Consider the following 23,185-nt stretch of genomic DNA (forward strand, 5'->3'; position numbering starts at 1 on the left):
CCCCACAGTCCAAAGACATGCAGGTTAGGTTAACTGGTGACTCTAAATTGACTGCAGGTGTGAATGTGAGTGTGAATGGTTGTCTGTGTCTTTGTGTCAGTCCTGTGATGACCTGGCGACTTGTCCAGGGTGTACCCCGCTTTTCGCCCGTAGTCAGCTGGGATAGGCTCCAGCTTGCCTGCGACCCTGTAGAACAGGATAAAGCGGCTAGAGATAATGAGATGAGATGAGATGAGATGAGATGAGATGAGATGAGATGATAAAAACCCGGGGGAGGCATGGTGGTGTAGTGGTTAGTGCTGTCGCCTCACAGCAAGAAGGTCCGGGTTCGAGCCCCGTGGCCGGCGAGGGCCTTTCTGTATGGAGTTTACATGTTCTCCCCGTGTCCGCGTGGGTTTCCTCCAGGTGCGCCAGTCCAAAGACATGCAGGTTAGGTTAACTGGTGGCTCTAAATTGACTGTAGGTGTGAATGTGAGTGTGAATGGTTGTCTGTGTCTATGTGGCAGCCCTGTGATGACCTGGCGACTTGTCCAGGGTGTACCCCGCTTTTCGCCCGTAGTCAGCTGGGATAGGCTCCAGCTTGCCTGCGACCCTGTAGAACAGGATAAAGCGGCTAGAGATAATGAGATGAGATGAGATGAGATGAGATGAGATGAGATGAGATGATAAAAACCCGGGGGAGGCATGGTGGTGTAGTGGTTAGTGCTGTCGCCTCACAGCAAGAAGGTCCGGGTTCGAGCCCCGTGGCCGGCGAGGGCCTTTCTGTATGGAGTTTACATGTTCTCCCCGTGTCCGCGTGGGTTTCCTCCAGGTGCGCCAGTCCAAAGACATGCAGGTTAGGTTAACTGGTGGCTCTAAATTGACTGTAGGTGTGAATGTGAGTGTGAATGGTTGTCTGTGTCTATGTGGCAGCCCTGTGATGACCTGGCGACTTGTCCAGGGTGTACCCCACCTTTCACCTGTAGTCAGCTGGGATAGGCTCCAGCTTGCCTGCGACCCTGTAGAACAGGATGAGATGAGAAGAAGAAATCAAACCACCCAATCTGGCAACACTGGTTTCTTCAGGTGTAGGAAACTGCTGCTGCAATAACAGGCCTCCACCGGCATGTGGCAGTAGCGAGTTGCAAAAAAAAAAAAGGGGGAAAAAAAGCCCAGTCGGATTCTCTGCCTGTTTGTCATATCAACATGTAGCGGGGGAGAGATGGCTAATTACAGCACGCTTCACTGGAGAGCTGAGTAGTTGCAACTGGAAAGTGCATAACCCTGCAAGTACGCGCTAATGTTTTACAAATAGTAACGTGTATAGTTTCATGTATTATTGAGCTATCGGAATTATATATATTGATGAGTTACAGCTAGCATTAGCTGCTTTTTTTTGCTAGCTAGTTGCTGATAGGTCGGTGTGTAAACATGAGTGCAGTTAATGACCCGAATATAATGAAAGACGAGGTAATTAATTACATTTCACTGATTTGCTCCTGACATGTCGGCTTGCCAGGTGCTGGTGTGACTCCTGTAATGTCCAAGCGAGCACTGAAAGTAAAGTTTGCTTGGCCTGTGTGTTACTGTAAGCTGAACACATCACAGATCAGCACTGCCTGCTCAGACATGGCCACCTGCTGAAGAGCAGAATGGGTTGGGGTTTAGTCCCACATAGGAAATCCAGGACACAGTGAACAAAAATAATGATTCAAGAGCACAATAGGGGAAAAAAATCAACAAATACATCATGACTAAACATATTCAAGCCAGTCAGTTTGCATAACATGCAAATTATTTCCAATATGTGTGGTCAGACAAGACTGAGCAATATGAGGAAGATATGCAGAGGGTGGTGTAGTGGTTAGCACTGTCGCCTCACAGCAAGAAGGTCCGGGTTCGAGCCCAGCATGTTCTCCCCGTGTCCGGGTGCTCCGGTTTCCCCCAAGGTCCAAAGACATGCAGGTTAGGTTAACTGGTGACTCTAAATTGACCGTAGGTGTGAATGTGAGTGTGAATGGTTGTCTGTGTCTATGTGTCAGCCCTGTGATGACCTGGCGACTTGTCCAGGGTGTACCCCGCCTTTCGCCCGTAGTCAGCTGGGATAGGCTCCAGCTTGCCTGCGACCCTGTAGAACAGGATAAAGCAGCTAGAGATGAGATGAGATGTGTGGTGAGACAAGACTGAGCAATATGAGGAAGAAAAAAAACAATAACCACCACCAGAAGCATTGTGAGAATATTCATTGACTGTCGTGCAAGTACAAAAGGAGAGAATGTCCAGACATGGAGTCATCATGGATGGGGTTATTTGAGGCCCTATGTGAATTTGCTTAAAAGAGATATGCAGAGGGTGGTGCAGTGGTTAGCACTGTCGCCTCACAGCAAGAAGGTCCGGGTTCGAGCCCAGCAGCCGGCGAGGGCCTTTCTGTAAGGAGTTTGCATGTTCTCACCATGTCTGCATGGGTTTCCTCTGGGTGCTCCGGTTTCCCCCACAGTCCAAAGACACGCAGGTTAGGTTAACTGGTGACTCTAAATTGACCATAGGTGTGAATGTGAGTGTGAATGGTTGTTTATGTTTTGAGCTAATTTATCATCATGCCACGTAGATGCGCCAGCAACATGACAGAAGGTGGATTTACGTTGCATTCATAGCCCAAGAATGTTCAAACTGCAAAGATTTGGACGCATTTTACGAGAAGTTCACGGGCACATTGGGCGCCTATGAAGTGGTCTCTCCTCTGCTCTGCACATTTTACTGAAGACTCGTACGAGACCTCTGATCTGTTGAGGAGCGTTGGCTATAAGCCCGTATTGAAAGAGGGTGCAGTACCAACAATTAAATAAAACTACAAGAATAGAAAAGCATTTATTTTATTTATTTTTTAAAAGGAAAGTAAGTTCAGTTGCACCAGTTCTCCCAGAGCATGAGCCAAGGGTTGTTGGTAAAACATATCGCTCGGGCAGTGACCTCCCCGCGGTTGTTGCTAAAACCGGTGATGTCCCATCCTGTCCTGGGTTTTAGTAATTGCCTGAGCCGAGCAGTAATGGCGGAGTACTCAGTATGGAGAAAACGGAGAATGAGTGGACCAGCCGTCTGATTTCTTCACTGGATATTGCTGCCATCTCTCCCCTACAACTTAGGGCCTCTGCATGCTCTTGCGACAAGGCTTTCGCAGATAGCTTTTCGCAGACAGTTGTAATTTATCGTTGAGCGGGGAGTAATAGGCGTGCGCGATGTTATTCACCTCCACAACGCAAGGGGGCGCGAAGTCACGAAATCGCTAGGAGTAGTTGGTGGGTGTGGTTAGTGGAGTGTTTATCCTCCGGTTACTTATAATGACTAGAACTGGAGTCGTATAGATGTACGTACTTCCTCGATCAACCGCTCTTCGTGCTGTTCCATGTTCGCTCGTGTTTTTAAAAATGGCGGTCGTAAAAACAAACCAAACCGGGAAAGTAGGGAAGTGGAAGTGCGTGTACAGCGGATGTAGAGTGGACCAATCAGAGCCCTCTTGTCTGCGAGGCTTCTGCGGTGGTCACAAATTTTGGGAGATGCGTGCAGAGCATCTGCGAAGGTGGGGGGGCTACGCAGACGTCATCTGCGACGCCATCTGCGAGGACTGCGTTGTCAGCATAAATTGGCCTTTATGCAACATACATGTACATGCATGTATTTTCACTGATAAAACGTAAAAGGCTAATTAAATAATCAGATGAACTGAGACAATCACATTCTAAAGCAAATTAAATAATCTTATACCGGTAACTTAAATACACAATACAAGTTACATGGATTAATCTAAATGCAGGTAAACAACGAGTGTTGTTTTATATCCAAATGAGAGTCGCATCTTACCCGTCTGTGTTCTCGCTTCTTGAAGGCCGATCTTGTGGCCGATTGTTTTGAAATAATCTGACTTTCAGTTGTTCGTTCAGTTCTCCGTTCATTCGCTTCTTCCACGTAAGGGAGAGATGGCAGCAATATCCAGTGAAGAAATCAGACGGCTGGTCCACTCATTCTCCGTTTTCTCCATACTGAGTACTCCGCCATTACTGCTCGGCTCAGGCAATTACTGAAACCCAGGACAGGATGGGACATCACCGGTTTTACTCGTAGCAACAACCGCGGGGAGGTCACTGCCCGAGCGATATGTTTTACCAACAACCCTTGGCTCATGCTCCGGGAGAACTGGTTCAACTGAACTTACTTTCCTTTTAAAAAATAAATAAAATAAATACTTTTCTTGTAGTTTTATTTAATTGTTGGTACTGCACCCTCTTTCAATACGAGCTTATAGCCAACGCTCCTCAACAGATCAGAGGTCTCGTACGAGTCTTCAGTAAAATGTGCAGAGCAGAGGAGAGACCACTTCATAGGCGCCCAATGTGCCTGTGAACTTCTCGTAAAATGCGTCCAAATCTTTGCAGTTTGAACATTCTTGGGCCATGAATGCAACGTAAATCCACCTTCTGTCATATTGCTGGCACATCTACGTGGCATGATGATAAATTATCTCAAAATGGAGGATCGGAGTTGCAGTCAGCTCTGTGTTTTAGTATAGCGGAAATGGCGACGAGACCGATAGACTTCCTGCTGTGACGTTACGGATGTCAAGGTCATTGACTCAGACCGCTACCTATATGAGTCACTTTAATCGTAAAAATCACTATATTAGATTTATTGTTAACGCTTAAAACTATTCCTGTGCCATTCTTGAGGTCTCAAGGCGTTTATAAACAAAAGTGAGGACATGGTTCGCACAGTGGTGTAGTGGTTAGCACTGTTGCCTCACAGCAAGAAGGTTCCGGGTTCGAGCCCCGTGGCCAGCGAGCGCCTTTCTGTGCGGAGTTTGCATGTTCTCCCCGTGTCTGCGTGGGTTTCCTCCGGGTGCTCCGGTTTCCCCCACAGTCCAAAGACATGCAGTTAGGTTAACGTGGGGCGGCCTTGGGCCTTGTGTTCACTGCTTCAGATGGGTTAAATGCAGAGGATGAATTTCACTGTGCTTGAAGTGTGCATGTGACAAATAAAGGTTTCTTCTTCTTTGGTTCTGTGTATATGCTTTAAGAAACTACACAGCTACAGGGAAGAAGCTGGTGAGATGGCATGTAGTTCAAGTGGTGATGGACTTGAATCCCCTCGGTGATGGCAGTTTGGTGAAAAGGTGATAACCTGGGTTGGAATCAGCAGCAATCTTTCCAGCTCTCCTCTTTGCCCTGTTGGTGAACAGGTCTTTTAATGACCGGAGTTCACAACAGATAAAGATCTTAGCAGAGATGGCCACTCAATACAACCTGGGGTGGGTTTCCCAAATGTTAAGAGCATCTTAACTAGGAGAGAGAGTGTTCATTGTGATGCTCGCTCTACCATTTAACGATGATCTTTGTGCTACGATGCTTTTGGCAAACTCACCCCTGGTCTTGGTGGAGGAGGAGGGAGGAAGCAGCAGAAAACCAGGTTGTGAAAAACGATGTCACAACACCATGATGGCAGAGTTGAAGATCCCGTTATTATGCTACAACCCCGATTCCAAAAAAGTTGGGACAAAGTACAAATTGTAAATAAAAATGGAATGCAATAATTTACAAATCTCAAAAACTGATATTGTATTCACAATAGAACATAGACAACATATCAAATGTCGAAAGTGAGACATTTTGAAATTTCATGCCAAATATTGGCTCATTTGAAATTTCATGACAGTAACACATCTCAAAAAAGTTGGGACAGGGGCAATAAGAGGCTGGAAAAGTTAAAGGTACAAAAAAGGAACAGCTGGAGGACCAAATCGCAACTCATTAGGTCAATTGGCAATAGGTCATTAACATGACTGGGTATAAAAAGAGCATCTTGGAGTGGCAGCGGCTCTCAGAAGTAAAGATGGGAAGAGGATCACCAATCCCCCTAATTCTGCGCCGACAAATAGTGGAGCAATATCAGAAAGGAGTTCGACAGTGTAAAATTGCAAAGAGTTTGAACATATCATCATCTACAGTGCATAATACATTGAACTACTGGCGGTGAGTTGCAGACCCTATTTCCTTCCACGGGAGTTTACGAATGTCATTGTAATCGTAACATACATCCCACCATCTGCCAATGCTAAATTGGCAACTGACTCGATATCAAGAGTTGTCCATGAACTTCAGAGTCACACAATGGACGCTCTCGTTGTGATTAATGGTGATTTTAATCACTGTACCCTCTCCGCGTCGCTGCCCTCATTTAGGCAGTTTGTCAACTGCCCAACGAGGGGCGAAAAAACTATTGACCTTTTTTATGCAAATATTAAAGACAGCTACAAATCTACTGACCTCCCTCCACTTGGGAGGTCCGACCATAATCTAGTGCTCCTTTCCTCCAAGTACACCACTTTGGCTCGTAGACAGCCTGTTTCTACAAAAACAGTGCGTGTATGGTCAAAGGGGGCGTGTCAGGATTTGCAAGACTGTCTGGAGTGTACCGATTGGTCTGTTTTCTATGATGAAGACTCTAAAGAGGTGGATTGTGTGACTGACTGTGTTACTGATTATATTAAAATCTGTACGGATTTGCTTATCCCATGTAAAACTATAAAACTTTATTCTAACAATAAGCCATGGATTACTAAGGACATTAAGGATGCAATTGATGAAAAGAAAGCTGCCTTCATGAGTAAGAACAAGGACAGGATCAGAGTGGCACAAAAGAATGTAAAGGTTGCCATTAGGCAAGGAAAGAATAAATACAAGGACAGAGTTGAGAATAAACTACAGGAGTGTGACACCAAAGGTTTATGGAATGGACTTAAATCAATAACAGGGTTTGGTCCTGTCACTAGCAACCTGAATGGGGAAACATTCACACCTGATGAGGCTAACCTTTTTTATGCAAGATTTGATTGCACTGTGAACTCAACTGATCATCACATACCAGCGCATTACATTACACCTTTACAGGAGGAAGAGGGGCATCCATCTCTCTATCCTCCAGTAACCATTACTGTTGAGGAGGTACGCTCTCAGCTAAGAAAGCTCAATGTAAATAAGGCCCCTGGTCCAGATGGGATCATGCCACGTGTCCTTAAAGTATGTGCTGATCAGTTGTGTGATGTTTTACATTATTTGTTTACCTTGTCCTTGTCTGTCTCAAAAGTCCCTGCTATATGGAAAACATCCTGTATTGTACCAGTGCCTAAGAAACACAATGCCAAGGCTCTTAAAGACTTGAGACCCATTGCCTTGACCTCCCATGTCATGAAGTGCTTTGAGAGGACAATACTGGGGCACCTAAGGGCACAGGTCAGTGCCTTTCAGGACCCGCTGCAATTTGCTTACCGGGAGGGTGTTGGTACGGATGATGCTCTTATTTATTTGTTGCACAGGGTGTACAGCCATTTGGAGACCTCTGCTGCTTCTGTGAGAATAATGTTTTATGATTTTTCTAGTGCTTTTAATACCCTACAACCTCACATTTTAGCCAAAAAGCTTTATGGTTTTAATCTTCACAAATCCACTGTAGGTTGGATCACTGACTACCTCACATGTAGACCGCAATATGTAAGAATACAAAATAGCACTTCTGAGACTATTAAGACAAACATAGGGGCACCACAAGGAACGGTGTTATCTCCTTTTTATTTACTTTATACACCTCTGACTGCGGGCGGCATGGTGGTGTAGTGGTTAGCGCTGTCGCCTCACAGCAAGAAGGTCCTGGGTTCGAGCCCCGGGGCCGGCGAGGGCCTTTCTGTGTGGAGTTTGCATGTTCTCCCCGTGTCCGCGTGGGTTTCCTCCGGGTGCTCCGGTTTCCCCCACAGTCCAAAGACATGCAGGTTAGGTTAACTGGGGACTCTAAATTGAGCGTAGGTGTGAATGTGAGTGTGAATGGTTGTCTGTGTCTATGTGTCAGCCCTGTGATGACCTGGCGACTTGTCCAGGGTGTACCCCGCCTTTCGCCCGTAGTCAGCTGGGATAGGCTCCAGCTTGCCTGCGACCCTGTAGAAGGATAAAGCGGCTAGAGATTGTGTGATGTGTGACCTCTGACTGCAGACATAGTAGCTCCTCTTGTCATCTTCAGAAATTTTCAGATGACTCTGCCTTGGTGGGATATATTAATAAAGACAACTATGCAATATACCAGGCAGAGGTGGATAGCTTTGTTAGCTGGTGTGAAGCTGCCCATCTTATTTTAAACGTTGACAAGTGCAAGGAGCTAATCATTGATTTCAGGAAAAAAAGAAATGTGCCAGTCACAATACTTATTAATGATCGCCCAGTAGATGTTGTGACATCATATCTGTGAAGATACTCAGTCGTCCAGGTACATAGTAATCTGTGGTTGGTAGAAGAGAGCAACTGGACTTGCTTGAAAAGTCTTGAAGACTTTTCGGACGAGAGGCGAAACGTCTTCAAGACTTTTCAAGCAAGTCCAGTTGCTCTCTTCTACCAACCACAGATGTTGTGACATCATACAAATACCTTGGCATCCACCTTGATAACAAACTGGATTGGAAGATGAACAGTAATATTATGTTTAAGAAGGCCCAGTCCAGACTATTTTTTCTTAGAAAGTTGAGATCTTTTGATTTGGGGAGACCAATCTTAAACACATTTTATCATGGAATTGTGGCAAGTGTTTTATTTTATGCTGTTGTATGCTGGGGAGGAAACATGACACTGGAGGACAGGAACAAATTAAATAAGCTTATTAAGAAAGCAGGGTCCATCACAGGCATATGTTTGAGTACAGTTGAGCAAATTCTAGAGGAGCGGGTGATGAGGAAGGTGAACAGTGTCATGTTGAAAGATGATCACCCACTGTACAGCCTATTTGTGAGGAGTGGAAGGAGTCAAAGGCTCCTTCTACCCAATTGCTCCACTGAACGGTTTAGGAGGTCTTTTATTCCTGCAGCGATAAGACTTCTTAACAAAAACTGCTAAGTACTTTTAATCTTGTAAGTATTCAACTGCGCTTTTAATGGCAGTTTTAGAAAATTGCTGTGATTCTTTGGGAGTTTTATGATGAACTGTTTTTATTTTTTATATCTTTATCTATTTATATTTCTCCTTCTATTTATGATGTGGTTGTCCTGTCTTACTGTTATGTGTTGTATGTATGGTCAGGTGGCGTTCAATTTCCCCCTTGGGGATTAATAAAGTTCCTCAATCAATCAATATCATCAAAAGATTCAGAGAATCTGGAAGAATCTCTGTGCATAAGGGTCAAGGCCGGAAAACCATACTGGGTGCCCGTGATCTTCGGGCCCTTAGACGGCACTGCATCACATACAGGCATGCTTCTGTATTGGAAATCACAAAATGGGCTCAGGAATATTTCCAGAGAACATTATCTGTGAACACAATTCACCGTGCCATCCGCCGTTGCCAGCTAAAACTCTATAGTTCAAAGAAGCAGCCGTATCTAAACATGATCCAGAAGCGCAGATGTCTTCTCTGGGCCAAGGCTCATTTCAAATGGACTGTGGCAAAGTGGAAAACTGTTCTGTGGTCAGACGAATCAAAATTTGAAGTTCTTTATGGAAATCAGGGACGCCGTGTCATTCGGACTAAAGAGGAGAAGGACGACCCAAGTTGTTCTCAGCGCTCAGTTCAGAAGCCTGCATCTCTGATGGTATGGGGTTGCATTAGTGCGTGTGGCATGGGCAGCTCACACATCTGGAAAGACACCATCAATGCTGAAAGGTATATCCAGGTTCTAGAGCAACATATGCTCCCATCCAGACGACGTCTCTTTCAGGGAAGACCTTGCATTTTCCAACATGACAATGCCAAACCACATACTGCATCAATTACAGCATCATGGCTGCGTAGAAGAAGGGTCCGGGTACTGAACTGGCCAGCCTGCAGTCCAGATCTTTCACCCATAGAAAACATTTGGCGCATCATAAAACGGAAGATACGACAAAAAAGACCTAAGACAGTTGAGCAACTAGAATCCTACATTAGACAAGAATGGGTTAACATTCCTATCCCTAAACTTGAGCAACTTGTCTCCTCAGTCCCCAGACGTTTACAGACTGTTGTAAAGAGAAAAGGGGATGTCTCACAGTGGTAAACATGGCCTTGTCCCAACTTTTTTGAGATGTGGTGTTGTCATGAAATTTAAAATCACCTAATTTTTCTCTTTAAATGATACATTTTCTCAGTTTAAACATTTGATATGTCATCTATGTTCTATTCTGAATAAAATATGGAATTTTGAAACTTCCACATCATTGCATTCCGTTTTTAATTACAATTTGTACTTTGTCCCAACTTTTTTGGAATCGGGGTTGTACGATGTGTTGGGCTTCTTGGGCTGGTGTAAGAAGTTGTCTTTTTTGGGCTTTTCTAGTGGCAGAGGTGACTTCTATGTCTCACCCCAATGTGTTAGTGATGGTTGTGCCCAGAAGTTTGAATGACTCGACCACTGGCACTGCCTGGCCATTAAAGGAAAATTCTGAGGTTTTTTTTTTAAACCTGGACCCTATTTTCCCATCTCATTGGGTCCATATATTTCCAAGGGACAAAAATGATTGAAATCAGACCAGTGTGGTGTTAGAATGCTATAACCGGTGACCATGATCACTCACATGGTGTAATTTTACGGGGAAATCATCCACGTATGATCCGTGTAAACTGCTTGTTTTCACCGCTGACAGGTTCAAAATTTTGTTCAAAGTGTCTGACAACATGGAAAGGATCCCTACAGAGATACACCTAGAAAGTGACTAACAGAGTTGTTCTTTTTGCCTTTCTCTTCTTCTGGTCTCTGATGCAGCGCCCCATTCAGTGCCTGTAGTCGATTATCTCACTGGGGCTGTTTTTCAGATATTTATAAAAGGATAAGACATGCAGAATTCATGAAGTCCATTTCCAAAGTAACGCCCGAATATTTTGTTGATTACGACAGTATGAATGTCTGACAGCATGGAAATGATCTGTTCAGAAAACAGAAAAACAATCCTCCGTGCAGTTAAAGCTGTGTGGCAGCAACACTAACCACCGTATCCCCAAGCAGCCCTGATAACCCTTGTTGTTTGTAATATAATGTTTGAGTTTTTCCTGAATCTTGTCATTTCCTTTATTCTTTTAGTTCGTCTTGCAACCTAGTTTACAGGCACGTGATAGAGACATACCAGATGAATAAATGGTCTGTAATGTTTCCACCAGACGAGACAGCTGCGGCCCACTTCGGATGCCATGGAGTCGTGTGATGATGGGGGCTTTAGCGTGGGCACTTCCTCTGTTGAGGAGAACTACTTCCAGGGCTACACCTTTACAGACCGTTCACACTCCAGCCGTGTGGTCAAGAGCATTATGGACCTGTGCTTGGAAGACGGCTTGTTTGCAGACGTCACCGTCACTGTGGAGGGCAGAGAGTTCCACCTGCATCGCCTGGTCCTTTCAGCCCAAAGCAGCTTCTTCAGGTCCATGTTCACGTCGAACCTCCGAGAAACTCACGATCGCCATATCGAGCTGAAAGATGTCAGCGCACCCGTCTTCCAGCTGCTGGTGGACTACATCTATCATGGCACCATCAAGCTGCAGGTGGAAGACCTGCAAGACACCTACGAAATGGCTGACATGTACCAGCTCACGGCCCTCTTCGAGGAGTGCTCTCGCTTCCTCTCACGAACCGTGGATGTCAAGAACTGTCTTCAGGTGAGTCAAAGAGAACTGTTCAAGCACCCCAGAAACCACGAAAAGTAGTCGCATCGGCTCATTCAGATCTCTGTTTCAGGTGATGTGGCTGGCAGATAGACATAGTGACCAGGAGCTCTATACGGCAGCTAAGCACTGTGCGAAGATTCATCTGGTACAGCTGCACCAGACAGAGGAGTTCCTCAACCTCCCTTTACGTCTCCTCATTGACATCATCAAAGGTGCGTGTGGGCGAACTGGAAAACGTTTCACATTCAGGGGTGGACAGATCATTCCAATGCAATCAGCAAAAAGCGTCGACGATCATAATTTAACATAGAAATATCACAAGCTAATTACATGTAATAATACCAGAGGTGGACAAAGTACCCGACTTCATTACTTAAGTCAAAGTACAGATCCCACTGATCAAACGTTACTCCGATACAAGTGAAAGTTGTCCAGTCAATTTTTTTACTTAAAGGAACAGTCCACCGTACTTCCATAATGAAATATGCTCTTATCTGAATTGAGACGAGCTGCTCCGTACCTCTCCAAGCTTTGCGCGACCTCCCAGTCAGTCAGATGCGCTGTCACTCCTGTTAGCAATGTAGCTAGGCTCAGTATGGCCAATGGTATTTTTTGGGGCTGTAGTTAGATGTGACCAAACTCTTCCGCGTTTTTCCTGTTTACATAGGTTTATATGACCAGTGATATGAAACAAGTTCAGTTACACAAATTGAAACGTGGCGATTTTCTATGCTATGGAAAGTCCGCACTATAATGACAGGCGTACTAACACCTTCTGCGCGCTTCGGCAGCGCATTGATACGGAGCTCAGATATCAATGCGCTGTCAAAGCGCGCAGAAGGTGTTAGTACGCCTGTCATTATAGTGCGGACTTTCCATAGCATAGAAAATCCCTACGTTTCAATTTGTGTAACTGAACTTGTTTCATATCACTGGTCATATAAACCTATGTAAACAGGAAAAACGCGGAAGAGTTTGGTCACATCTAACTACAGCCCCAAAAAATACCGTTGGCCATACTGAGCCTAGCTACATTGCTAACAGGAGTGACAGCGCGTTGGACTGCGTCTGACTGACTGGGAGGTCGCGCAAAGCTCGGAGAGGTACGGAGCAGCTCGTCTCAATTCAGATAAGAGCACATTTCATTATGGAAGTACGGTGGACTGTTCCTTTAAGCTGAAGTGCCTGCTATTAAAACTAAAGTATTAAAAGTACATTTTCTGTCAACGCATCGTTGTATTAGTGCCACAACGCTTACAAAACCTAACGCTTCTGAAGCAACCGACTGGATTTACTGACTCGTTGTAGAACCTGTAGAATAAACACCTTTAAACACAGATTTCTACATTCTGTTTATGTGGCAAGATTATGCTAAACATATTTCTGAAAGGACTTCAGATAAGTTAACGTTATTCCTGTTCGCGTAACCCCGTTTTTACATGCGAACTAACAGTGTCCAAGTTAACTAGCTATGTGTTAAAGTGCATATCCTGGACCAAATTCGTTTTTTTGTTGTTTTTTTTTTATATGAAAGCATGTCCCTTTACACACTCATCCAGAAGGGTAATTTTGCACAAGGCCATCTGTCTACAGCAGATAAAAATAAAATAACAAAACACGTCTGGAAAAATCCCAAGGGAGTCTGGAGCCAGATTCGTGACGTTATCTGCGGAAGCGCCAGCAGGCTGCGCGAGCTTTGCACGGTTTCAGTGCACAGCCTGTGTAGACCAAGTTTAGCAGCGAGCGATTTTGCATTGAAACATGGAATTGTTACCTGAGCGCAATGTTACTTCACGTTTGGATGAAGAATGTAATGTTGCTACACCCTCCTACGATACGTCTGTTAACCATTTTAATAATTATGCAATAACGTTGAAGAAATCTGCAGAAAACCACCAGGTCGTTTTCTCATAAACAAACCAGCGCTGACGTAGGATTCAGAGGGCGGCGTCCGGCATGCGACGTCACGAAAATCAATGTTTGCCGGGAAATCCAAATGGCAAGTTTTTTCAGAGGCGGACCAATTCGCCTCAAATGGCTTGATTTCAACTGAATTTTTCTGGTATTGCGCAAGGTAAAAAAATTGCACAAAATGCAGAATGTTACAGATATTTGACCAAAGTTTAATATAAAATAGGAGAATTACATTGATCTTGCTCCTGAATTTACCCGTGATATGCACTTTAATGTTGGCTGTGGACAAGGCGATGGCAACTTGGCGAGCAAATCCGTAGAAAGTCATTTGACTAACCAGACTGCACAGCTATTGCGACGTTATCGCTAGCTCTAAAAGCACAGATAACTTCACTGCAAGCTTTCTCTTGGAATAAAACGTTTATATCCCTCAATATACTTCCGCAGGTTGGACGGCGAGTTTTTGTAGGCCGTGATGTGCTCTGTTTTCGGCAAACATTTAAAATGAAATGACTCTTTAATCCTTTTAGAAAACTGAAACATGGGTTCATGGGCCATGAGTGTGTGCGTTCCCCAGAAGAACTGCCTCCTTCCATTCTGCCATCAACTGATCGAGTTAAATAACGCTACTAAGGAATTACTGAACTTGATTTTATACAGTCTGTGGACGTGACGTGACCCTAGTGATTACTGATAGACTGTCTCAGTGTCACCTGCGAAAAAAAACAATCACGTTTTAGAAAAGAAAAGAAAAAAACATCCACTTTCAAAGCTGCTTCATAGTAATGAGGACCTTGATAGAAATGTAGTGGAGTGAAAAGTACGATATTTGTCTTTCAAATGTAGTGAAGTTAAAAGTCATAAGTTTCCAAAAATAAATAAATAGATACTTGAGTAAAGTACAGATACTCAAAGTGTACTTAAGATTAGATTAGATTAGATAGAACTTTATTGATCCCTTCGGGAGGGTTCCCTCAGGGAAATTAAAATTCCAGTAGCATCATTACAGAATAAACAGAGAATAGAAATAGAGAAAAACTTCTAGATAAATTAAATTAGGTATTTGCATATACAAATATATATAAAAAAGAATAAGATATTGGGGGGGGGGGGGGGGGGGCTACGGAAGAGGTATTGCACATTATATTGCACGTTGTCCGGTATTGCTTATTGTCAGGCTAGGCTACTGCTCCTTCCCGTCCTCTGTCCTCCTGTTCCCCCTCCTCCCCCCCAGAGAGGAGTTGTACAGTCTGATGGCGTGAGGGACAAAGGAGTTTTTGAGTCTGTTCGTCCTGCACTTGGGAAGGAGCATTCTGTCACTGAACAGGCTCCTCTGGTTGCTGATGACGGTGTGCAGAGGGTGACTGGCATCGTCCATGATGTTCAATAGTTTGTCCATAGTTGTCTTCTCTGCCACCGTCACCAGAGAGTCCAGCTTCATGCCGACCACAGAGCCGGCCCACCTGATCAGTTTGTCCAGCCTGGATGTGTCCTTCTCGGATGTGCTGCCCCCCCAGCACACCACGGTGTAAAACAGGACACTGGCGACCACGGACTGACAGAACATCCACAGGAGTTTCCTGCAGATGTTAAAGGACCGCAGCCTCCTAAGGAAGTATAGCCTGCTCTATCCTTTCCTGTATAAGTGGTTGGTGTTGCAAGTCCAGTCCAGCTTGTTGTCCAGCCACAGCCCGAGGTACTTGTAGGAATCCACAGCCTCCACCTCGACTCCCTCGATCAGAACTGGTCGTGACCTTGGTCTGGACCTCCCAAAGTCAATGACCAGCTCCTTGGTCTTCGAGGTGTTGAGCTGCAGATGGTTCCTGTTGCAAGTAAGTACAGTACTCAAGTAAATGTACTTCGTTACTGTCCACCTCTGAATAATACAGACTACTCAAAATAAGCAAGTACTTGGGTGGAGTGACTTTGTCGTCATAGTCTTTGATAATACGTCTGGTGATGACTCGTATCCTGTTTTCACCCTCAACAAAAAGGCAGAAAGTTTTTGATTAGCCAGGGTTCTCCAGAAAATCTGAAGTAGCCCGCTTTAAAAAAAAAAAAAAAAAAAGTAGTAGGCCGCTCTGGAATTTGCAGCAGCAAAGCCAAAGGTGTACTAATGCTAGGGAGTTCTGGGGGCATGAAAATGTTGAAATTTACATGCCTTCTTGTGGCTTCTGGTCCATTCTCAGCTAATAAATTACTAACCATTTCCATGTAAAATACTTGCAAATTATGTATGAAATTTCCCTCCAGATGTGTGTGTGTGTGCTTGGCTTTCTCAGTTACCCTCTGTAGTACGCTGCCCGGCTCTGTAATATAACTACATACGCTACGGCATGGTCACACGGTCCGGCTCAGCCAATCAGCACACGAGAATCAATCAACAAATATGGCGTCGTTTCTGGATACGCTAGACTCGAATCGAAGTCAATTCTGTGGTGAAATAATTGGATTTGCAGCTAATTATGTGCAGCGGAGACGATATAAATCACTTGAACATTGAAAGGCAAGTTTTTATGCCTCCGCCACCTTAAGGTGCAGGAGGCATTATGTTTTTGGGTTGTCCGTCTGTCCGTGCGTGCGTCCGTCCCGAAACCTTGTGAACACGATATCTCAAAGGCTAATAAAAGGAATTTCACCAAACTTTCCCCATTTGTGCGCTTTGGGACAAACATGAACTGATTAGATTTTGAGGTTAAAAGGTCACAGGTCAAGATTACTGTGAGGTCAAATGTCCATCCCCAAACCTTGTGAACGCCATATCTCAAAGACTAATGAAAGGAATTTCACCAAACTTTCCCCATTTGTGCACTTTGGGACAAAGATGAAATGAGTAGATTTTGAGATCAAAAGGTCTAAGGTCAAGGTCACTGTGAGGTCAAATGTCTGTCCGAAAACCTTTTGAACACAATATCTCCAAGGCAAATGAAAGGAATTTCACCAGACTTTCACCATTTGTGAATTTGGGGACAAACGTGAACTGATTAGATTTTGAGGTTAAAAGGTCACAGGTCAAGATTACTGTGAGGTCAAATGTCCATCCCCAAATCACAACTTAATAAGGCGTGTAGTCTACCAGGCGGAGGCATCCCCATCGACACCATTGGCGTCGAGTTCTATCTAGTTTTTTTTCTTTTTTTTCTGGGATCGACTAGCCGGTGCAGAACGTCTGTGTAGACGGAGTAAACCTGGACATCTCTGTTAGCATTTCATCAGTGAATTGCGATGCTTAAAAGTGAAGTGCCATCGCTTCAGGACATTTACAGCAGCTGGGTCATGAAGTGCACTGGCAAGATTATTCGCCCCTTTCCCAAATTCCAGCATGCATTGCGCGTTGGGACCGTCCGGTGGCTCGGCTCACGTTGCTGATAACGGTACTAAAACAAATATTGGGCTATAAAATCATTGTCTATGTTCAGGTATCAAATGTAAGCTGAAATGTGGTTCCCTTTATTTGTCTAGTTACTGGTTCCAAGATATTTTTCATCAGCGCAGAAGCTTTTAATGGGTCATTCTTATATTATTGCATCGTATTTGGCTCTGACTGACTGCACTGCCACTGCATTCTGTGGTGCTCACTATTATAGTCTAACTGTACTAGCAGACATCCAGTGAGAGATAAATCCGATGATGTAGATCGTATATTAAACATTTAATGCGGTAGCCGCTAGCTGCTCGTACATTTGACTCTAATTTAATGCCTTTGACCTCTTCTGCTTTCCAGTGCAACCAGGAACATTCTACATTTGATCCCAGTGATCCATGGTGGTGAATAAAATATTTGGAAAGTAATTACTGATGATTCACTTCATGAATTGAAGAGGTCCATTTGTATGGGTGTAAAGCAGACCGGAATTCAGACATTTATTCTCCGATACTATTAAACCTGTCACCCCACTGACATCAGATGTGCATCAGTCTGCTGGTTCAAAGAAATTTCATCACTGACATTAACTGAACAGACGGGGTGAAAGCTGTACTGTCAGTCAGCACCAAAGACAACGCGATAATATAAGAATGACCGATTAAAAGCTCCCGTGCCGACAAAAAATATCATGGAACCAGTAACTAGACAAATAAAGACAATCTAATAACATCACATTTCAGCTTACGTCCGATATTTGAACATAGAAAATGATTTTATAGCCCAATATTTGTGTTCGTACCGTTATCAGCAACTTGAGCCAAGCCACCGGAAGTTCCCAGTGCACCGTGCATGCTGGGATTTGGGAAAGGGGCGAATAGCTGATTCGTCTCACCCTGGACACAACTTTCCCATCCACTTCCCTGCAGTAGAAGACTCACGGCCATCAAAACCAACACAAAGAGGCACATGAAATGATAGCAGACATCGTGCACTCTCGCCTGAAGTGATTTGGGAAGTTCTACACAATAACCTGGATTAAGATCTATATCACACTGTAAAATATGCATAATTGTACAAATGTACAGTGGAATATAGTCAGTAAGTCCTCACACAAATATATATGTTCACAATCTATTTATTTTAGCTCTTCTACTCTTTTTTTTTTTTTTTTTTTTTTTTTTTTTTTTTAATAGCTTATATCCTTTATCTAGCTTTGTTTTCCGTCCCCTCTCCTTATTTATGATGTAATCGTTTGGCTAATTTGGCCGAATGCATGTTGCTGCACTGTACTGCATTTTATCCAGTTTAGTAACGGCTCGATAAATTAGTGGCGCTCGCTCATGCTGCTCATTATTGAAGCACCTCCTCTCACTGACTACGTTAAAGGGGAACCGAAGGCAAATTTTTTTATTATCAAAATTCTAATTTCTCATTTTATTAAATATAGGAATGCATTTTTGGTAGCTATTTTGTCACTGCTAAAGCAAGTTATGAGTGTTTGAAATATGCTCTGTAATATATCAGTCCGTATGTCAAAGCGATGGCCGTAAACGAGATTCGTCGAGACCTGTGCGAGACATCGTAGGACGGAAGTAAAACGTACGGTGGAAATCAAACCCTGTGTCCGAAATCGCTCACTTGTTCACTACTCCCTAATCCCTATATAGGGAATTACTATATAGTGAGCTTATTAGTAAAATGAAAAAAAACCCAACACTTTCCGACACTAGTCTGTTGCGCTGGTATTTACATCATTACTGTCGCGCAATTAAAACGTGCCAGATCAGTCGGCTGGTGGGTTTTCAAAATAATAAACACATGCATGTATTTTTGTGATAATTCCATATTATACTGAACGTATTTCCCACATTAATCAATACAAACTACCTGCACCTTTCAGTTCTTTGAAATCAAGGCTGAATACTTTCTTCTTTGCTGCTGCCTTTTATTAAATCAAATTTGAGACTTTTAATTTGATTTCTTTCGGCACGACTGCAATGCATGATGGGATATATTGCTTTGGTAAGTACACTACTTTTCATGATGCATTGTGGGATACTTTGAGTGCACTATATAGGGTGTAAATAATCCTCACTGAGGTTTCGAACAGCACTACAAAATGGCGTCCTCACCATATAGTGCCCTATATAGTGAGTAGGGAGTGATTTCGGACACAGGGAAAGTGACCGGCATCTGCCAACGTTGTCAAAAGACGCGCGCGCCCTCTTTCGAATGCTGATGTAATCAAGCCGGAAATTTTGTTTGTTTTGATAGCAATCAGGAAAGTTTGAAAAAGTAGGCAGTAATCGTCATTTAAACTCGTTTTTGTGCGATATTTCGTTTGGGAAACAGTTTTCAAAATGGCGGCACTGACACCTGGCTGACACTTCACGTTTCGAAGTCTCGCACAAGTCTCGTGAAGATTGCGCGGATAAGCAACGCCTGCTGTGGACCAAACGAACTACATTCAGCATGGCTAAAAACCGAACAGGCCAATTAAGTAGAATATTGAATTGCAATTAGTTGCCAATACGGGTCACGATATAAAGTTACTAAAACCAAAAACACAATTGAATAACACGTTAATTAAGAAATAAAGCAAGTTTAAAAATGACTTCAGTTCCTCTTTAATGCAGTGCTGTAGTTGAGTCACTAAACCTCGAATCCGAGTCCAGTCTCAAGTCCCCAGTGTTCAAGTCCGAATCAAGTTCAAGTCGAGTCCACTATTGATCCGAGTCGAGTCCGAGAACAAGACTTGAACTGCACCATTTGATGGCGGCTGTTTCAGCACTATTAACGTTAGTTTGTTCCTGAACATGATGTATGAACAGGTGAATGTGCGTTCTCTTTTTCAGGGAGTGTGAAGTATTCTGTCAGAGACGGTTGGGAGACGGATGTAAGTGCAGAAGGTGTGTTTATTAATGCAAGTGAAGACGGTAAACAATCCGGAACGGCAGGCAAAATCGTAAAACAGTGAAACAGGCAATAGGTCGAGCGAGACACAAACAAGCTATCGTAGACTCGGCAGAATCAAAGACGAGAAACAGGAAATCAGGGATCAGGAAACCAAACAAGGAAATGAGGCTCGGTAATGGGTCAGCAATGCAACTCAATACTTCGCAAAGTAAGTGTGTTTTCACAGTTTTTCTATAGGTGCGCTGATTGCGCCTTAATTCTGTGCAGGTGCGAGTCGTTTACAGTGCACGCGCGAGAGTCCGCTTGGCCCGCGCGCTGTCCGGAGCACGCCCGAGAGTCTATCTGATGCACGCGCCAAGGTGCGCAGGTGTGACACTCTTGCAGGAAATTAGTACAAAAATGAATGTAAATATCTTATAACAAATTATTATGGCATGTTACAAAACATAAAGAGAAAATCCGAGTCCTCGTCTCCAATTTACGAGTCCGAATGCACGAACCCGAGTCATCAGTGCTCAAGTCGCAAGTCCTTAAAATTAGGGCACGAGTCAGACTCGAGTACCACAAGCCTGCATTAATGTCTTCCCTCTAACGTAGATGGTGTTCCAGGTTCCCAAAATCCAACTGCAGCAATCGAGTCTTGGATAAACCACAACAAAGTTGAACGAGAGGAGTTTGCAGACGTGCTCTCTGATAGCCTAAAGGTGAGTTAGTTAATGCATGCTTGGGCTATATAACATATAACTTTTTTGTTTCTTAGGCATTAAACCATGATGAACACGTAACGCAACCTTTACTAAATGATTATCAGATCAACTTAGAAAGCAATATCATTTTAAAATCTGGGTCCTTCCGTTTCAGGAGATTGGAGAGAATGTACACATCTACCTTATCGGCAAGGAGGAGACGCGGACACACTCGTTAGCTGTGTCGCTTCACTGCGCTGAGGATGACGCCATCAGCGTGAGTGGCCAGAACAGCTTGTGCCATCAGATCACAGCAGCCTGCAAGCATGGAGGTGACCTTTATGTAGTGGGTGGCTCCATCCCACGGCGCATGTGGAAGTGTAATATGCGCACGATGGACTGGGAGCGGTGTGCGCCACTGCCTCGTGACCGCCTGCACCACGCGTTGGTCTCGGTAGCATCCGAGGATGCCATCTACTCACTCGGGGGCAAGACGCTTCAGGACACGCTGTCCAATGGCATCGTCTACTACACAGTGCGTGCCAACACGTGGACAGAGACCAGCCAGCTGGACACAGCGGTGTCTGGTGCTGCAGGGGTCCACCTCGACGGCATCATCTATCTCCTGGGCGGAGAAGAGAACGACGCTGACTTTTTTACCAGGCCGTCCCGCCTTATCCAGTGCTTCGACACAGGGACGCAGAAATGCCGCACCAAGCCATACGTACTGCCCTTTGCTGGCCGCATGCATGCCGCCGCCCACAAGGACTTGATCTTCGTGGTGGCCGAAGGCGACTCGCTGGTGTGCTACAACCCACTGCTCGACAGCTTCACACGTCTGCGCTTCCCAGAGGTGTGGAGCTGCGTGCCCTCACTCTGGAAGGTGGCCAGCTGCAATGGCTGTATTTACGTCTTCCGGGACAAATGCAAGAAGGGCGATGCCGACACGCTCAAGCTGAACCCGGCCACGTCAGTCGTGTCCGTTATCAAAGGGATTAAAATCCTTCTTACTAACTGGCAGTTTGTTCTGGCCTGATGTTTAAACACCATTTTACATACATGGTGTATGTGGACCATATAACATGTTTGCTATATCGCTGAAGAATTGGCGTTTTTAGTTAGTTGTTTGGCAGATGCTTTTATCTAAGACAACTTGCAGTTGACCAGAACAGATGCAGGTTAAGGGTCTTGCTGAAGGGCCCAGCTTGGCAGTACTGGGATTCGAACTCGGAGCCTTGCAAGCAAAATCCAGTGCCACACCTGGCCCCTGTATAATGGTGTTGTCGGACAAACTAACTGCTCGCACAAGGCAGTGTTTGTATCTTTAGCTTTTATTCAATTGTGCTTGCAGTTCAGCGTTAAGCCATGCAAAATTTGAATTATCAATTGAATCAACACCTCGGTTATGTTTCGTCTTACAGGGACAGTAAAAATAAACCACCTTATCGTTGACAGTAGAACGTCGTGACCTGCTCATCAACTGGCCTGCAGTAAGAGTACGGACCACTGATCATGTCGCTTGTTTTAGAATCATCTTTATTATGATATACAATGCAAAACAGATGGATGATTGGTCATCATTCTTACTCCTAATTTTTTTCTTTAAATGGGCCTTTTATTCAGTTATAAGTATGCGGAGTAATTTGAATAGTTGACAGTAATTATGTACGTCAAAGTATTTGTGCAGTCAGCGGTAAAGCTCACACGAAGCCACAGTCGAAGAGCTACCAAGTGCAGCATTACAAAGATGCATTCGCTCAAGTCATCAGGCCGCATGGTCTAATACAGGGGTGTCAAACTCATTTTAAGTAACAGCCCATATTACACTTGGTTCAATGTCAAGTGGGCTGGAAATAATCCCTTTAGCAGACCAGACAACAGCTCGAAAAGATGATTCCAAATTACATACACAGTGCCTTGAATAAGTATTTACCTCGTTGAATTTGTCTATATTTTGTAGGGTTCCAACCTGAAGTCAATACGGATTTAACTGGTATTTACCAAAAGAACAACAACAAACCTGCATTATTATTCACTTTGTTTGCTATGAATCTCAGAAATTATTAGTTCTTGTGGAAAAGCTACAGAGAAATTATATGTAAGTGAAATTGCAGATAATGTGTCAATCTTAGTACAGTGGAAACATTTACTACTTTTCATTGCACTGCAGTAATAAAAAGTAAATGCTTTATTTTACTGATTATGCTAATGTCATGTTTTCATATGAGTGATTCCACGCTTATGGGTACTGAAATGGGGACATGAACTTATTTTTAAAAATTCACCTAAAACCATTTCTTTTTTTACCATCAGGTCACAAAACATGTAATCTTTAATGAATGATATGTTAAAAGATAACTTTAATTTTCTGAGATGTAATAAAAACATATTTATATGCCAAAGTCAGAACGTAACAGAAGTGTTGTGGACATATAGATTCTCAATTTTAACAATGTAGAATTACTTTTTGAAACATAGGAAGGTGATGTTTTAGCAAATATAATTAATAAACATGTGTAGTAGAATAAACATACACATTCTTTCAATAAGATTAACATGGTATATAGCTAGATTGTAATTAATTTGTAACAGACGCGAGATGGACAATCGTAACAGAAGTAATGTAACAGACATCATTTTGGAACTCATAGGCTTGACTTTGGCATATA

General features: G+C 43.8%; 1 protein-coding gene across 1 annotated transcript; it reads left to right on the forward strand.

The window, feature by feature from the left end:
- Nucleotides 1-1,166: 1,166 nt before the first annotated feature.
- Nucleotides 1,167-22,797, forward strand: kbtbd4 (kelch repeat and BTB (POZ) domain containing 4). Its single transcript, XM_060922964.1, has 5 exons — nt 1,167-1,269; nt 11,133-11,624; nt 11,704-11,845; nt 20,428-20,534; nt 20,692-22,797. The coding sequence occupies exons 2-5, from the start codon at nt 11,163-11,165 to the stop codon at nt 21,550-21,552; spliced, it is 1,572 nt and encodes a 523-aa protein (XP_060778947.1). The 5' UTR covers nt 1,167-1,269; nt 11,133-11,162; the 3' UTR covers nt 21,553-22,797.
- The last annotated feature ends 388 nt before the right edge of the window (nt 22,798-23,185 follow it).

The sequence above is a fragment of the Neoarius graeffei genome, chromosome 6, assembly GCF_027579695.1.
Source record: "Neoarius graeffei isolate fNeoGra1 chromosome 6, fNeoGra1.pri, whole genome shotgun sequence".
NCBI classification, from domain to species: Eukaryota; Metazoa; Chordata; class Actinopteri; order Siluriformes; family Ariidae; genus Neoarius; species Neoarius graeffei.

Bases quoted from the DNA above. Each gene is read 5' to 3' on its own strand.
- kbtbd4 (XM_060922964.1), top strand. From the start codon at position 11,163: ATGGAGTCGTGTGATGATGGGGGCTTTAGCGTGGGCACTTCCTCTGTT. The intron at 11,625-11,703 runs GTGAGTCAAAGA...TCTCTGTTTCAG, and splicing joins ATGTCAAGAACTGTCTTCAG to GTGATGTGGCTGGCAGATAG. The intron at 11,846-20,427 runs GTGCGTGTGGGC...CCTCTAACGTAG, and splicing joins CCTCATTGACATCATCAAAG to ATGGTGTTCCAGGTTCCCAA.